The 17825-nt window shown below is 35.2% G+C and overlaps 1 protein-coding gene across 3 annotated transcripts; it reads left to right on the top strand.

The window, feature by feature from the left end:
* Positions 1 to 715: 715 nt before the first annotated feature.
* Positions 716 to 14249, top strand: LOC142350995 (aquaporin AQPAe.a-like). 3 transcript variants are annotated; one of them, XM_075403036.1, is made up of 4 exons: positions 716 to 1042; positions 2196 to 2572; positions 5023 to 5216; positions 13884 to 14249. In XM_075403036.1, exons 2-4 carry the CDS (start codon positions 2224 to 2226, stop codon positions 14202 to 14204), a joined length of 864 nt encoding a protein of 287 aa, XP_075259151.1. In that variant the 5' UTR covers positions 716 to 1042; positions 2196 to 2223; the 3' UTR covers positions 14205 to 14249. The 3 variants fall into 3 exon arrangements, with proteins under 3 accessions (XP_075259151.1, XP_075259149.1, XP_075259150.1); XM_075403034.1 differs by having other exon boundaries at positions 717 to 1287; XM_075403035.1 differs by lacking the exon at positions 716 to 1042 and having other exon boundaries at positions 1537 to 2572.
* The last annotated feature ends 3576 nt before the right edge of the window (positions 14250 to 17825 follow it).

The raw sequence follows: 17825 nt of genomic DNA, 5'->3' as shown, positions 1-17825 counted from the left end.
TACAATTTCTGAATTAAACCAAAGAAGGTTTTCAAATTTCAAATTTTTGAAAAAAAAAGTTCCAATCGACTTCAATTTTTTTAGAATCTCTTTGGAATGTATTAATCCCAAATTTGTTTTTGTTAATGCTTGTCTCACGATCATCAGTTTAGATATTTTAGGACAAAATGCTATCTTTTCGGACTCCTTAAGACGGAGAATGGCTATATTGATAGATTCTTGTGAGACGAATGTCTTTTTTGAAAGATTTTGTCAGAAAATTTTTTATAGCCAGACATTTATTTCTAAGATTCTGTCAGAATCTTGTAATATCTTACAAAACAACCATTCGGAATTGTCCCGAGCAAACAGTGGTAAAAAAATGTGACTCTAGAATTGTTCAGTTTGCTTACTTATTACTTTTTAGCATATTTTTCGCCTTATATAGATAGCAGCAATGTAAAGGACACGTTTCTTCTACCTTTTTGCTTCAAGAGCAAAAGATCAATTATTTGCATTACTTTTTGCAAATTCAATTTCGCGAGTTCATAGACCTGCCCATATAAGACTTAAGTAGATAACAAATTATATAATCGTGAATAAAAAATCTTCGTGCCAGAACGTGTCGTGTATAAACGCGATATTGAAAAAAAAACAGTTTGTTCACGCATTTTGAACAATTAAAGAAAGCTCTTTATTTAATCATCACTTTAGACGCAAATCAGTCTGAAAATATTCTGTACATGTAATAACTCAGTAGCCGGTGACAAAAATCATAACCAAACTTTTGTTTTACCTTTACTAATTACTTGGCTATCTCAATTGTTTATTTTGATTTGACTTCATGCTGCTCAGACTAAATTGATTCAGAGAGCAACGATATCAATTTGCAAATCAGCAACTCTGATAGTTATCAAATATTTATAACTATTGAAGCATATCTAACCATTACGGCATAAAAGTCGCATTCGTGAATCCATTTCACTTTCATTCACATTTTTATGTAGTCTCATCGAATTCTTCACTAAACACGAACAAAACAAAAAAAAACAAAAAAATAAAGGTAAAAAATTCGCGGTCAATTGCTTAATTTTTATTTGATTTTATACCGCTCTTGATAAATTGAATCAGAGAGCAACGACTTCATTTTGCAAATCAGCGATTATTTACTAACTCAGATATACATGAGTATTCGAAGCATATTTAACCAGTACCAGGCGTAAAATTCGCTTTCATTTATCCTTTAACCTTTATATATATTTCTTCAGAATTTTTGTGTGGATTTTAATTTTTCAGCACGCGGGCAAGGTACAAATTTTTAGGATTTCTCTATAACCAACTGTGGGACTTATTTCAGCAAGAAAGGGAAAAAGGGAAAAATGCTGAACTGATTTAGAGATTTAGACAGGAAAGAGCCAACGGTATACATGTATCAACATAATAGTATTATATATGCATGCTAAAATTTACCATGATACAATTCGACGCTGGATATTCAACTTATAAGCCATTGAACGAATTCAATAGTATTTGGCTTGAAATACAATTATTATAAAGACTTGAAAATAGAAGTAGAAGAATGAGCGTTAATACGTCGACTTCAATTATGTTCATCTGAAATTTTCTAATTCTTCGTAATTTCGCATTCGTCGAGTTCACGCTTAAATTTTGTCAAAAAAAGTTCCCGTTTATTCATCATTGAACAACTTTTCGTTCCAATAGACTGACGTGAACGAACGCTTAAATACGCCATGTCATTTTTTTATATTCGTCCTTATAATCTAAAAAGCATGTACAAATTTTCTTTGCAGTTCAATTTGTTTAGCATTTAAAATCAGAAGTGTCTAAAATTGCTCTTTTTTAAATTAAATTTAGTTAAATTTTCTGCAACTTCGGTGAAAATACAAATTCAGAATCATTCTTAACAGCATGATAAATTCGGTTTTGTCTAAAATATTAATTCACAATATAAAATAGTTGCAGCCTATTAATATATTAAAGCGTTCAACTTGATTTCGCATTCCATAGTTTATTGACATTCTCCAATATTCAATGACATTTCTCCTATTTTCTATGTCGTTCCAGATTAATCCATATTTCAGTTTATAGCAAATTTGGAGTAAAACGCGCAATATTTTCCTCATAAAGAAGGGTGATTGACACACAATTCCATGTAATATTATTTAGCGCGGCTTATTTCATTCTTTTGCTTGTAGGTAAACTCGGACTTAAAGAAACAGCAACATGGGTTTTCACCGAAAACATGCAGTTGAAGGGCTCTTACACATAGCCCACGACTTCACAGATTTACGACTGTGGCGAGCCGTATTCGCCGAACTTTTCGGAACATTCATCATGATCTATGTCGGACTGTCGAACATTGTCGCGAGTGAATACGACGAAGGTGGTGGAAAACATATCGACAATTTGATAACTCCAGGGTTGACCTTCGCAGCTATTATCATGACCTTGATTCACATAATTGGGCCAACATCAGGGTGTCATATAAACCCTGCAGTAACAATTTCCATGATGGTCGTCAAGCGGTGTCATTTTGTCAAAGGAGTGATGTACATAATTGTACAACTCATAGGTTAGTCATTTTTTGTTTGATATTTTTAGAAACTGCGGTCAGAATTTCCTGCGCTCGAGTTAGCTTGTGCACAAAAAACCACCCGGGTTGAGACAAGATGAGCATGATTAACTTGTAATAACTTGCAAGTTTCTTACAAGTTCTTATAAGTTTATGCGTCGCCATATAAGTTTTTCTTACAAGTTCTAATAATTTTACCAACAAACTTATAAGTTCTTACAAGTTCTTACAAGTTTACTAACAAAACTTTACAAGTTCTGAGGAGTCAACTATCCAACTTATAAGTTCTTAGAAGTCTACCATTCGATCTTACAAGGCTCTTACACGTTATACCGTTGTCTTGCCTAATCTCTGGAAAAACATGAGAACTTCGAACACGAATGTGCACACATTTGTGCATTGACACATATTATTTGCAAAAAACAGAGAAATTTGAAGAAAATTTCTGAAAAGCAAACATCAGAAAAAAACAATTATCAGAAATTTGACGAAAGTTCCTCGAGCGTTCCTTGAGGGTTTTTTGTGGATTCTTTCCTCCTGAATAGTTCCTTGACAGAAATATTTTGTTTACGCGCACACACACACACGCACCACACACACACACACACACACACACACACACACACACACACACACACACACACACACACACACACACACACGCCCCCACGCACACACACAGGCACACACACAAACACACACACAAGCACACACACACACACACACACACACGCACTCACACACACATACACACACACACACGCACACACACACACACATACACACACACACACACACACACACACACACACGCACACACACGTTTCATGAATAAATTTTCGTGTGTTCTTGAAGTTTTTATCTGACGAATCATGACATAATACGATTCGAATTTGTAAATGAAGTAAAAGCACATATCTAATTCTACACTTATAGTGAAGTTTTGAAGAAACTTACAAGACAACCATCAGACTTGTAAGTTTTTACAAGTTAAAAATCTGATTTGTAAGTTCTTACAAGTTAAACATCTGACTTGTAAGTTCTTTCTAGATAACTATCCTTCATTGGAAACTTGTGAGTTCTTTTAAGTCAGCCATCGAACCGGGGCAGCTCTGAAGAAATCGTCCTAGACCAAGTTTTACTCTGATTATATAGAGGTCACACTGTTTTAGACATTTGGGCACCTTTTAAACCCAGCGTGGCCCAGTTGGCGCTCGCAGGTGGCATCCTTTGCTGTATTAATAATTTTTACGCACACCGATCAAATCCTGAAAATTGCATCGATTTTGAAAAATTGTCCAAAATGTTTTTTCAGTGCCAAAATGGACAATTGTGCCAAATTGGAAGGTCATATTGCAATTTTTACAACTTTGTGCACCTACTAAATTCTTGTTCAAAATAGCTGCAAAGTTTTATCAATTATTTTCAACCTCTTGATTTGTTTATCACTTTTTAAGAAGTTCTCGGACAAAAATAATAAATCCCACTTAGTTTTTTTTAATCTTGAAATTGTAAATTCAGAATTTTATAACCAAAACAAAAATTTGGTTAAACATTTACATTTAACAAGCACTTTAAAAGCATATGAAAAGTTTGGTCCTTAAAATCCTATTAAAAATAATTTTTAAAACTTTATACTTGGTCTATCTATTGGAACGCGTTCATGCAATTTGATTATCTCTCTAGTTAATTTCTCCTTAATTTTTTTTTGGTTTTTTCTTTCCGGATTTTTATTGACAAGTTGTTCCACTTTCTCGAGAAATTTTTTACTATTGACCGGTCACTCCATGTAGATTGACAACTATTTTTCGGAAAAAATAGTTGAGCAGGTATTTCATAATACGCAATTTATACGATAAAAATGTGGGCAAGCAAGCCGAATTTTGGAGAAGGAGGTGGTTGTTAGGATGGGTACATTATTTTACACCGATTTGGTACCATTATAACCTGTGGACTGGTCAGGCTAGAATATGCTATGAACAGAGTACTAGTCATCCTAAATAATATTGTCTTCTGAGACTGGCTTGTGTTTACTCCGGCATCAACTTTAGATTTAGCTTTTTTTAAATAAGCATGCAGTTTCGCTCGAGGTTTTTTGTGGAAAAAAATTAAATTAAATGTAGAATCAATTGTTTTGTTGCGACCGCCAGAATTTTGGGAAGAGTGGTTTATCCTGACAGAAAAGTGTCAAAGTGAATTTTTTCAGTCATGAAAGAATTCAAATGAACTTTTTATATGAATGTGGCAGGTCATCACAACTCTATTGTTAAGCACACACATTCAGCAATAGTTGTATAGTCATATAAACTTAATACGCTGTTAAAACTGCTCTTTTTGTGCTGTTCATGGATAGTTCAGTCTTTTCTGTGCTTTTCATGAGGAGGTTCAGGCTAGGGTCTTTTATACAAAAAATTGCACTGATGTCTGTTAAGAAATCGCTTCTATTTCAGGAGCAGTTGCTGGCGCAGCTTTAGTGTACTGGATTGCCCCCGAAGAGTGGATTGACGCTACTCATCTGGGTATGAACAGATTGAAGCCGGAGCTGAACATGGGCCAGGGTCTGGTAGTAGAAATCATTGGCACTATGATTCTGGTACTACTTGTGCTTGTCATCTCAGATCCAGACCCCAAAAAGGATTTCGAGGTGCGCATGTAATAGGAAACATTGTTAGAGTATTGTTGCCGAACTCACTTCTAGTTTTGAGAAATCAACATTAAAAAATGATGTTTGACATCACAGCAGTAGTATTTAAATGAGATTTTTCCATTTTTAATTCCATAAAGTTTTGAGTCGTGTAAAGATTTTTCAGAGGGTCAACCAGATCCTGCAACAACATACCGATTACTGTGAAATCTGAAAATCTCTGAACATTAATGTCTTCTCAACATTGATGGAAAACCTTTGAAATGATTGTAGGAACACAACTGTTTTGTTAAAGAGCTCAAACCTAACTCCAAGTTGGGCTGAACTGGCAACAACCTCTGTCCCTTATGTTGAGGCCATTTTGGCCAAACTACCTAAATAATTTTCCAGTCGTGCTCAAATAAGCAACCCTTCAAAGCTTCAGCATCCTGCTATCAGAAGTTGTTGATATATGTCATTCTCAATTTGGCCTTAACATCAAAATTTTCAACCTCACTTTGGCCCCTTTGGACACTTGGCATTACTTGGACACTTGGCATTTATTGTTCCGGCTCACATAAAAGGGGGTGGAACTAAATGCTCAGCTGGTTCTTTGTTCAGAAAATTTCTGCTGATTGATACATTCGACGTAGCGCAAGACATGACTGGTGTCACTAAAGCCAGCCGAACGTAGATATTTAAGTTTGAATATGTTTCCATTTTCGTCTTCTTCGAGGAGTTTGCAAAATGGGGTTTGAAAGTTTGTGACCAATAACGCATCACACTAAATATATAAACCTTTATGCTAGTTTCGTTATAAATTTGATAATTTCAGTATTTTTGTTTATATTGCATCATTTAAATCACTGCCGAGCTATTATTTCAGTTTTAGAGATGTGTGAAAACTCGGCTGATTTTCCCTCCCGTACCTAACGGCAAGTCAATATCAGTACTGCGCACGTCTAATTGCAAGTCCTATATCAGTACTGATTCAGAGCTATGATCATGTCACTTTTTTCACTGTCAGTCTAAATAAAAGTCTTGACCAAGACAAGCAGGTCTAAATGCAAGTCTTGACCACGACGCTTAAGTCTAAATGCAAGTCTTCGCCAAGATTTGGCACGTCTAAAAACGTCACAAATAGTAACAAAAGACATCATATGTAGCCGGGACAACATTAAAAATAGCCAAAAAACCCGTCAAAAATAGCCAAACAAAACGTCAAACACAACTGTTTTTTTTTTTAAAAAAAGCAACCTAACTCTGGTGGATTTGCGAGGTTGTTACCAAGTTGGGCTGGCAACAACCTCTCAGTCGCGTGTGTTCAGGCCATTTTAGCCAAACTACCAATTTTAATCTTCCAGTCGGGCTCAAATAAACAACCCTTCAAAGCTTCAGCATCCTGTTAGCCGAAGTTGTTGAAAATGTCAACCTCAATTTGGTTTTAACGTCAAAATTTTTAACCTCACTTTATCCCCTTAATTACTTTGACAGTTGGCAATTATTGTTCCTGCTCACATAAAAGGGGGTCGAACTAAATGTGATTGTATTTGTAAAGGTAATTGTGAAGCTATTTATTGACTGATGGAGACAATTTATTAATTTATTATTATTAAAAGGGGGTGGAAATAAATGCTCCGCTGGTTTTTGTTCAGAAAAATTTGGCTGATCGATACATTCGACGTAGCAAGCCAAAAGTGGTGTTACTATAGCCCACCAAACGTAGATTTTTAAGTTTCAGTATGTTTCGACTTTCGTCTTTTTCGAGGAGTTTGCAAAATGGGGTTTAAAAAATTGTGATCAATAACGCATCACACTAAATTCATAAACTTTTGTGCTAGTTATAGCTGCGAAGCTGTAAGCTGAGCGAAGCTATATTGGGGTGCTCTTGGTTGTTTTTACAATTCAAAGAATTTGAATTGTATTGGGGCGCTGTCTTTTTACGACTCGAAGAGGAGTATTGGAGAAGTCCTTTTTTTAATCAATTTTTGGAGTGAATTTTCAAGCAGGAAATGAAACGCGTGAAAAAATTTGGAGTGATTTTGGTTCTGAACAAAAGTGAAGAGCGGAGCGAAAAGAGAGTGGTTTTTGTTCACACCGCTGTTTTTGAGAGAGCGAGAAATTGATGTGTGAAAAAATTTTCTCTAAGCGAGCGAAATTTTTTTTGTTCACGTGCGGCTTTTAAAAGCAGTTTTTTTGCAACTTTTGATCGTCATGAGTCTTGATTATGATATTGTATTGGTTATAGGCTTGTTTTTGTTTCGATAGGAATTGAAGGTTTCAAGTAGTTAATTTGAGTTTAATGCTATTTTCGAGGTTTTTGATCAGTTTTGCTGATTTTTAGACGAAATTTTTTTTGCCTGTTTTATTGTTTTAATGCTTTAAGTGGGATTTGAATAGAAGCTGGTTACTTAAAGAATATTCAGATAGCAATTGGTTGAAGTTTTCTTGGCATATATCATTTTTTTCTTAAGAAAATTGACAGAAAAATTGAGAAATTTTATACCATTTTTCTTGATTTTTTTCAGTTTTTCCTTTATTAGCCAGTTACTTAGCAGATTTCTTAGCCTATTATGACTTGCCCATTGGTTTTTGAGCTTTTCATTGCTCTAATTGCAAAGGAACCTTATTCGGCATTATGTTTCCTTGTACTATTAAAAAAACTAATTAAGTTTTTATTTTTTTTGTTGAATTTGTTTTTGAATGCCTTTTCTATTCCTTAATTTTTTTTGGCGTTTGTGGAGATTTAGGGTTCATAGTAGTTGTTCTAGTTGTTTAGTAAAAAGTATGGGCAATTGTGGATATGAATCATTTTTTTGTTGAGAAATATGACAAAAAAGGCGAAAATTGGAACTATTTTTCTTAATTTTTTCTTTGCAGTTTTTCGGGTTTTTCTCCTTTTTTTGAGACAAGTTTCTTAGACTGTTATGACTTATCTTTTTTTGCGAGCATCTGGATGCCCTATTTGCTGAAAAGAATTTTTCTTTGGATTTATATGCTTTTGTAATATTACGAAATTTACTAACTTTTCCAGTTTTTTGTGCAAGTTGTTTTAAGAGCTTTTTTTCATAATTTGGCCTCAAGTATTCTAAAACATTCACTTGAGTCGTTTTAGTAAGTACTAGTTGTTTTGATGAGGTAATTTTGGCAGGGATAGTTATTTCGGGATCTCAGGTTATGACAAAATTTGATCAGATCTTTTATCATATTTTAACAGATTTGATTTTTTTTAATTTTTACTTTGTTTTATGGTTTAGTTTCGAGAAAATCATAAATTAGTGGAGGCAAGTTTTTTCTGATGAGTATTTGGATGGCGTTTAAACAGATTTTAACTTCGAGTCGTTTCCGGAATTCTTCCGGCTATGTTTTTTTTTAACATCTCTTCACACATTCTCATGATTTTTGAAGTCAAATTGGAGTAGCGATTTTGGTCACGCCGAGTCAGGAAGTGGAGCGAAAAAGCGAGTGATTTTGCGGCGTGGAATTTATTCGCTCGAAATTTAAAGTAGAGTGAGAAAACGGTGTGTGAACAAAAATTCGGTTTCTCGGTAGTGGTTTTTTGTTCACATGCGGCAATTTCACTCTGACTTTTACTGTTTTTTTTCGATTTTTTGGATCGGATTTTTTTCTAAATGGTTTTGCCAATCCGTTCACAGCTCATTCTAGGCCTAGTTTTTTGTTTGAATTGAATTTTCATTTCTCGCTATTGGTTTTTTTGTTCACATGCGGCATTTTGACATTGATTTTCTGTTTTTTTCTTAATTTTTGTGCTGATTTTTAATTGGTTTTCTCAATTCACTCATAGTCCATTCTAGGTCTAGTTTTCTGTTTAGTCAAGGAAAATTCTTTGAATTGTGCGTCAAGACTTGTCCTGCTATGTTTTTTTGTTTTGTCGTCTGACGCTCTTTTTTCGTTTTACATTTGTTCACACAACAAAGCTGAAAAAGTCAAATTTTCTGATTGACTTTTTCCTCTCACTAACGGCATTTGCGCGCGTGACGTCATTTCTCACTCGCTTTAGCGAAAGTTTTTAGGTTATTTGCGTGATTAGATTTTGATCATACGTGACTTACCTCACTCAATAAAAGGACTTTTGCACTTTAAAACTTATTTGTTTAAGGTCAAAGGAACGCATTTGTGCAGTAAAGGTCCCTAATAAGAGGCTTCTGAGGAATGAATTTTGACGAGCTTTATTAATTTATCGCTGAATGTTTCTTACCTATTTTATTTGAGCGGCGTCGATTTTTTTTTCAATTTAGATCTGTATCTGTTTCTATCTCTATTATATGTCACGCAGGTTCATTTTTTCGCAGCTATTCCGGCATTCTGCCGGCTACGTTTTTGTTATAAATTTGATAATTTCACAATTTTTGTTTATATTGTATCATTTAAATCACTGCCGAGCTATTATTTCAGTTCTAGAGATGTGTGAAAACTTGGCTGATTTTCCCTCCCGTACCTAACGGCAAGTCAATATCAGTACTGCGCACGTCTAATTGCATGTCTTATATCAGTACTGATTCAGAGTTATGATCATGTCACTTTTTACACTGTCAGTCTAAATACAAGTCTTGGCCAAGACAAGCAGTTCTAAATGCAAGTCTTGGCCAAGACGTTTAAGTCTAAATGCAAGTCTTCGCCAAGACTTGGCACGTCTAAAAACATCGAAAATAGTAACAAAAGACATCAAATGTAGCCGGGGCAACGTCAAAAATAGTCAAAAAACCCGTCAAAATAGCCAAACAAAACATCAAAAATAGCCGAAAGAACGTCAAAAATTGCAAAAAAACGACAGAAGTAGCCGGATAAATGTCCAAAAGAGCCGAAAAAACAGTCAAAAATAGCCAAACAGAATTTCAAAAATAGCCCAAAAGGACGTCAACAAATTAGCAAAAAAATCCGTCAAAATTAGCCTAACAAAACGTCAAAAACATCCAAAAAAAACGTCAAAAAAGCCAAAAAAAAACGTCAAAAGTAGCCGGGAGAATGTCAAAAATAGCCAAAAAAAATCCATTAAAATAGCCAAAGAAATTGTCAAAAATAGCCCAAAAGAAAGTCCAAAATAGCAAAAAAAAGTCAGATTTAGCCAGGAGAATGTCAAAAATTGCCAAACAAATATGTCGAAATTAGCCAAACAAAACGTCCAAAATAGGCGAAATATTATCAAAAATACCAAAAAAACGTCAAAAGTAGGAGGTAGAAAAAAAAGAAAAAATCCACAAAAAATAGCCAAACAAAGTGTCAGAAATAGCCGAAAGAACACCAAAAATAGCCGCGAAGAACATCAAAAACATTCAAGAAAACGCCTGAAAAAATCGTCAAGAATTACCGAATAAAAACGTCAGAAAAGGCAATATCGATTATAATTCATAAACTTGATTATATAAACTCATACGGGCTATTATCGTTAATTACCCGTGCAAGTCTAAATTCAAGTCTCGGCCAAGACTTGGCACGTCTAAAAAATGTCAAAATTAGCAAAAAAATTTGTCAAAAGTAGCCGAACAAAACGTCAGAAATAGCCGAAAGAACGTAAAAAATAGCCGAAAAAAGTGAACAGAAACCAAAAAAAACGCCAAAGATAGTAAACAAAATTGTCAAAAATAGTAAAAAAAAAAAGAAAGCCAGAAGTAGCCAGGAGAATGTCAAAAATAGCCAAAACAAAAATCTATCGAAAATAACAAATCTATCGAAATTAAAACGTCAAAAATAGCAAAAAAAAACTTCAGAAATAGCCAAACGAACACCGAAATCAGTCGCAAGAAAATCGAGAATATCCAAGAAAACGCCTGAAAAATCTGAAAAATTGGCATTTTTCAAAGATTTTGGTTAGAGCCATATTCTGGCTGATTTGGTACATTTTGGGTCAAAATTGGCTACATTGGCGCTTGGTGGCGGCTAACAGGGGGCCTCGCGCCAGCAAGGGGACCCTAACTGCATTACCCCCATTCGCAATAATTCATCTGATAGGAAAACGGACATCTGATAAATCTGAAATAGCAAGAAATGCCAATTTTTGCCTAAAATTTGTCTCCAAACGCCTGAAAAACTGTTGAAAACGGCTGAAACGCCTGAAAACTGTCCAATTTTAGCCATTTGACCTCCCCGAGTCCCCTGCTGTCACTTGATATCTGTTGGTATCAGTTTCCAGGGTCCCTGAGAAAGTGCATAAAATTAATGCACAAATTGTGGCACGTTACAAAATTTTCACACAAAACTTTTTGAAAAGTTGGTTTTGATTTGTGAACCAATTGCAAGTGTAATCCAAGCCTTGGCAAAAACTTGTCACACTTGTTTTTAGACGTGCACAGTAATGAGATGTGAATGAACACTTGCATTCAGACTGGCTCAGTACTGATATTGACTTGCAGTTCTATTTCTATTCATTTTTCTTGTATTCCTTGAAAAATTTTTTTCGTTTTTTCACATTAAGTTTATACAAATTAGAATGATGCCATTGATTTCACATTTAAAGCTGAACGATGATCGCTGACATTTTGCTGAATTGGTATTTGTTGCCAAATTACATAGATTTTTTAAATTTTCAAAGGTTTTCAACCAATTTTTTGCTTTCTGCAAACTTCTCTTCCTTGTAACTTTTTTCCTCGTGACCCTACATTTCTGCGCATTCGCGGACAATCAAGTTTTCAGCTGATTAGTTCCTTGATTTTTTTGCTATACTTGAAGAAAAATTATTATATTCAGAAATGTCAGCCAATGTTCTCTTCTGTCGAGATAAAATTTACTAGCCTTTTGGATCACTTATATAAATGAGCAATGTGTGTTTCATTCGAAGATTTTGAGGAGTCAATTTTTTTGACTAATTTGCTTCTCTGGCACCGAGATAGATATTTTAGGCAGATTTTGCCATTCCTTACTGCAACTTCTACTTCTCTTTAAAATAAACCTTGTAGTTTTTTCAATAGAAAACTTAACTTCAACGTTTGTCTTCAATATAAATTCTCCTGAGTAAAATTACCTAATTATGTATTTGTTAATGGTTTATTCCTACTTATTGCAAACTTCTTTCAAGTTTCTGCACTCATTCTCTGTTTTTTCAACTGTTTCTCAGTTTTGACAGGTACTCGCTTAGATATGGAATAAATTTAGTTAGGAATTATGAACACCGTTTCGAAGAACACAGGAACGAATTTGGAAAAAAGTTAACATGCTCGGGAGTAATCGGTTTCGTCCAGTCGGTGATTTTTATAGGATCAAACCTTTATTTTAATTGCACTTATATTAGCTCAGATTGCCTAAATTGGCTGTTTGCTAAATTATCAGTGAATGTTTGGTATTCTGAAACTTTGAGGCGCTTTTGAACGGTTATTTTCTCGACGATTTTCCATAACTAGTTTCTGGCTTCACGACATCTGTAGGATCACTATTTTTTTGTTGAGTCTGCGTTTTTAACTGAACAAACTGTTTAATTTTTTTTACAGAATATCTTCACTTTTTGCAATATCTTTTAATTAAACTGATAACTTTTGGTGAATTTTTTACAGTTTTTAACAAGTTTTGTGGTTTTGTTGGTCTTTCAGAGCACTCATTTAACCCTTTTTATCAAACTCGGGCGCCATTCAAAGAAACGACACGTGGATGTTGGCTCAAAACATTAGATTTTGATGTCGAATTTTTAATCATTGTTTCGTCGAAATAGTTTATTTTTAAATTTTTTTGGAGGTTTTAATTTTTTTCCTTCACCCTTCTGAGTTTTACTTATTATTATAACAAGACGTTGTTTTGCGCAATTTCTTTTTAATTTTCACCCTCTGTCTTTTAATTGACAAATAATGAGCGAAATGTATGTATAAGAGGAGTCGGAACATTATGTTAGTCAACAAAATACCGACCTTCCACGTTAGACAAAATTATGTTTTAAAAACGAAGGTTTATGAAGGTTCTCTTCTATGATAATATTAAAGCTGAACTTCTGACTTTTGTTTCTCTGGTCTTTTCTTCCGAAAGGTTAAGGAAAATTGACAAATTCATACTGTTCTGCAATCGTTCTCATCCCATTCTAGGAATATTACTAGTCAAAATAATTTTAATGTAATTTATTTTTTTCAATATTTGGAAAAAAAATTGAGAACTTTCTGAGCACATGATTACATTAAGTTCCAATTCAAGTACGTTCTCATTCAATAATCATCTGATGAAGCAATTTAGCATCAAAGAACAATTTAGCATAAAAAAACCAAATCTGTGGTCAATATTGCCCACTTTCTAAAAAGTTTTAAAGATTTCACTTTCAAGTCACCGTGCGTTTTAATAATAGTAATGTTTTCACAAGCCAGATTGTGTTTGTTCCAGTTTTTTTTTCAAAGTTTTTTTGAAATTATTACTTCATTTTTATCTGTTCCAGATTTGCAAATTATTCTGAAGATAATTGTTGTCGATTTACAGCTATCATATAATCATCTCACAACCTTCAAAGTTTGGCAAATCTTTGAAAAAAATTGCAAACTGATACCACTATTGTATGAATCCACTATTCTATCAACCAAGACTACTGATTCGGTGGAAAAAAACAATAGTTACATTTAATGGAAAAGTTTTTTTTACAAATGCTCGCATTAAAACACAAAAATATCTTGTACGCATCTTAGCTAATTTTTAGACGTTTTGTGCTCAGGAAAACCATTTGAAGTCTGGACTTGCTTAATGATTTAGGTTGTTTGATTTCAGGGCTTCCCCGCAACTTCTGCGGGCTTCATGGTACTAGCATGTGTCTTCTTTATGGCTCCATACACCGGCTGCAGTCTTAATCCAGCCAGATCATTCGGACCCGCACTTATAATGATGGACTTTGCGGACTATCACTGGATCTACTGGGTAGGACCCATTTCTGGAGGCCTCCTAGCCGTTGTGATCTATTACGGGGCTCTAATCCAGGGTATCCACAAATTCGACGACCCTCCCGAGCCCCATTTTGTACCCGGAAGTGGCGCCGGGAGTACTGGCGATGACAATGAACTGCATGAAGTAAAAAACGAAGAGAAATTTTGATTATTAGCCCAATTTGACTTTTACAATTCAATCAAATGATTTCGATATACTTCATATACAGTTCAGATCTATTCTGCCCCCCCCCCCCCCAAGGTTTTTTATAATCCCCACTTAAAAATATATGAGCTGTTATTTAGTACGTTACTAAGTAAAAATATAGTGCAACTGGGGCTGGTGTGAAAATATTTACTCACTAAGATGGGAGTGGGGAGGGGGGGCAGAGAGTAGACTCAAACGTTTTTGTATATAAATTTCTTCAATGTTTGTACCAACAATGTTTGTACCAACAATGTTTGTACCAACAATTTCTTCAATGTTTGTACCAATGGTTCAATCAACGTCTTTCACATCTTTCTTATTTTTTCCCTCCGATGAGAAGGTTCCAGATTTTACGATCTGATCAGCTCACTCAAGATCCAAAACAGCTCTGATCAAACAAATTTACGAAAACTAATTAGAGTTTACCCCAAATATTACCCCCCGTTTTATGTATATAAATTTCTTCAATGTTTGTACCAATTAAAATGAAAAATTCTTTGAGTCACATTTACGCCGTAAACTGAGACCTATCTAAGATGTTTTTGCGTCTAACTTTGAATGACTCAGTTTCGCCCCTCCCTCATAATCCTGAATGCGTCCCAGGTGAAGATCGCATTCGGAAGCAAGTATGGCCATGCCGAAGATGAACGCACGGGGGGGGGGCGTCATGCGTTCAGTATTACATAGTCTGGAAACATCGAAAATCTGAACATGAATGGACGAAAGTCTGGACATGAACGCACGAAAGTTGCAAAATGAAACTACGAACGTCTGAATATAGAACTTGAATAAAGAACCTTCCCTCTGGTATGGTCTAGATCCAGACACTTCGTCTGAGAAGGTCTGGATATAGACACTTTTCGTCTGAGGCGGTCTGGATATAGACACTTTTCGTCTGATAGGGTCTGGATATAGACACGTTTTGTCAGAGACGGTCTGGATATAGACACTTTTCGTCTGAGACGGTCTGGATATAGACATTTTTCCTCTGAGACTGTCTGGATATAGACACTTTTCATCGGAGACGGTCTGGATATAGACACTTTTCATCGGAGACGGTCTGGATATAGACACTTGTCGTCTGAGAGGGTCTGGATATAGACACTTTTTGTCTGAGACGGTCTGGGTATAGACACTTTTCATCTGAGACGGTCTGGATATGGACACTTTTCGTCTGAGAGGGTCTGGATATATGAACTTCAGGATATGCCGGTTGCTATATCAATCCAATTGGGATTTTAATTTGAAATATTTCTCTCCCAAATTTTTTTTGACAAAATTTGAATTGGCTCAACTACCTGTTCTGTTATCTGTCTCGCTCTGCGAAAAATATCCAGCAAAAGCTGCCCACATGATATTCCAGGTTCAGTCAACTTTTTTCACATCTTTCTTACTTTTTCCCTCCGATGAGAAGGCTCCAGATTTTACGATCTGATCAGCTCACTCCTGATCCAAAACAGCTCTGATCAAACAAATTTACGAAAACTAATTAGAATTTACCCCAAATATTATCCCCCAAAGAGATATAAGATTAGGGGGTAATTTTATGTAAGAGAGGTGGTAAAATGCTGATTTCATATAAATGGGACGGTTTGTATTGGACAAGCATCGGTCGTCTGAGGGCTGAGGCGAACTACCTCAGGGGGCAGAAGTTGTGGGTTCAACGCTGTCACTCTGCAACTATGGAGGTAAAACGGTGTAGGAGTGGGGGTAATGGATGGTAAAACGACGCAAGAGAAGGAGGGGTATTGGGGGGTAAAAGGACGCAAGGGAAGGGAGTAGTAGGGGTAAAATGAGGCAAGAGAGGGGGTAATGGAACTCTTACTCCCTCTCTTGCGTCGTTTTACCCCTCATTACCCACTACTGCGTTTTTTACCCCCTTTACCCCATACTTTTGCGTTGTTGTACCCCCCACTACCCCCTTACTCTTGCATCAATTAACCCTCCCCCCCCTCCAAAAAATAAACCCCTACTCTTAGAAACTGTTAACAACCACCCCACCTCCTCAAAAAAAAATTATCCCCATTGACCCCCACTCTTGCTTGGAATTTCAAAGCATTGTCTCTAATGGACTCAAAGGGAAACAATGCGATTGGCTACGATCGGATGAACTCTGTCAGCGATTTGAACAACGCAATTAGGAGAAAGGAGTCAAGAAAAAGCCGAAATATGAGAGCTAATTTGATATGAAAAAAAAATAAACCCATTGATTAATGCTGACGGTTCTTGGCATAAACTCTGAATTGAAAAAAAATTATATAAAAAGTAACTTTTTTATTCGTAAATGATTTGATAACAAAATTGTGCTATCCGTCGCCTAAATGTGCATAAGATTCTTCTTAACGGTATTTAACGTATTCAGCTTAGAAAAGAGTCTCTTGTGAATTTAAAAACCTCCTTTTTCTTTCTTTAAGCTGTTGCTCGCCTGTTCCTGTTTTTCCTTTTTTTCTGTCTGGAGACGGAGAAGGGACGAGAGGGGAGGGGAAAAACAAAAAAAAAGAACAAAAAGGAGAAAAAAAAAGAAAACGAGAGGAGAGGGAGAGAGGGAAGACCTTCAAATGTTCTTCATCCGCAGAAAAATACACAGTGACATTCGGTGTTTTGACTTCTTTTGTTCAAAATCAAACAGAAGAGAAAAAACGGAATGTTGAAAGATGGGAGGAAGAAAAGGAACAGAAGTCTGTACAAAAAGTGATAGACTGACGTTCGCTGTTTCATTTTGAGAGGAATAAAACTTTCCTAATCTTCCATTATGACAAAAGCAGGGACGTTTTGAGAGTTTCTCTCACTCCAACGTACAGATGTTTGGATGTGTTCGAGAGTGACATTTGCTCTCGTTGGCTCCAGATACTTTTTTAAAAAAATACGCAGGTAATAACAGACAGAATTAGGAACATTTTTGGTACTCTCGAACTTTAAAATAATAATAGTATTAGAAGTATATACGTATACAATTAAAGTAATTGAATATGGGTAAAACCAACAGGTTTTTGTTCTTCAGATCATTAGTTTTTTCTTTAGAAACTGCGATGAACCGGACTTTTCTTAAATCCTAATTTTCCGCAATCTATTTTGTTTGTGACTGAAACCTTGCTCTCAGATGACCAAGACTTTATTACTTTGAAAACGAACGGCTATCAAACACTTTTGGCTGAAATTAAGGAGAAGTTGCTGTTTTTGTGGGTTTCATATTGAAGGATATTTGATTTCTAATCGAATGAATGTAATTTGTAGAGATTGCAATATTGACAATTTGAAAAAAAGTGTAAGCTAAGATTTGAAAACTGCTTAAGTAAAAATGCGTTAAAAGGGCTCATTAATACGCAGCCTACAAGATAAAAAATACAACCATACTCTAATAGATGTTAATTAGAGTAACTGCAACTTAAATTTAAAACCGATAACAATTTAAAATAAAAATATATTACCAATGATACAAAATATACCCAAGAGAGTTAGACTATATTTTCAACGAAGCAGTGCACAAAAGCGGAGGTTAATTTTGATTATATCTCTTTTTGAACCTAAAAGACGGAAACAATTCTTTCTGATAATGATATTAGTAAGATTTCTGGAGTCTAT

This window comes from Convolutriloba macropyga, chromosome 12 (genome assembly GCF_964194025.1).
Source record: "Convolutriloba macropyga chromosome 12, txConMacr16.3, whole genome shotgun sequence".
NCBI lineage: Eukaryota > Metazoa > Xenacoelomorpha > Acoela > Convolutidae > Convolutriloba > Convolutriloba macropyga.
The sequence above is the reverse complement of the archived record's forward strand: the minus strand, read 5'-3'. Positions and strand labels throughout refer to the sequence as shown.

What these genes read in the sequence shown, in the direction of transcription:
- LOC142350995 (XM_075403036.1), top strand. Translation starts at nt 2,224, where the DNA reads ATGGGTTTTCACCGAAAACATGCAGTTGAAGGGCTCTTACACATAGCC. An exon ending in CATAATTGTACAACTCATAG is followed by an intron (nt 2,573 to 5,022) that starts GTTAGTCATTTT and finishes CTTCTATTTCAG; the next exon opens with GAGCAGTTGCTGGCGCAGCT. An exon ending in ACCCCAAAAAGGATTTCGAG is followed by an intron (nt 5,217 to 13,883) that starts GTGCGCATGTAA and finishes GTTTGATTTCAG; the next exon opens with GGCTTCCCCGCAACTTCTGC.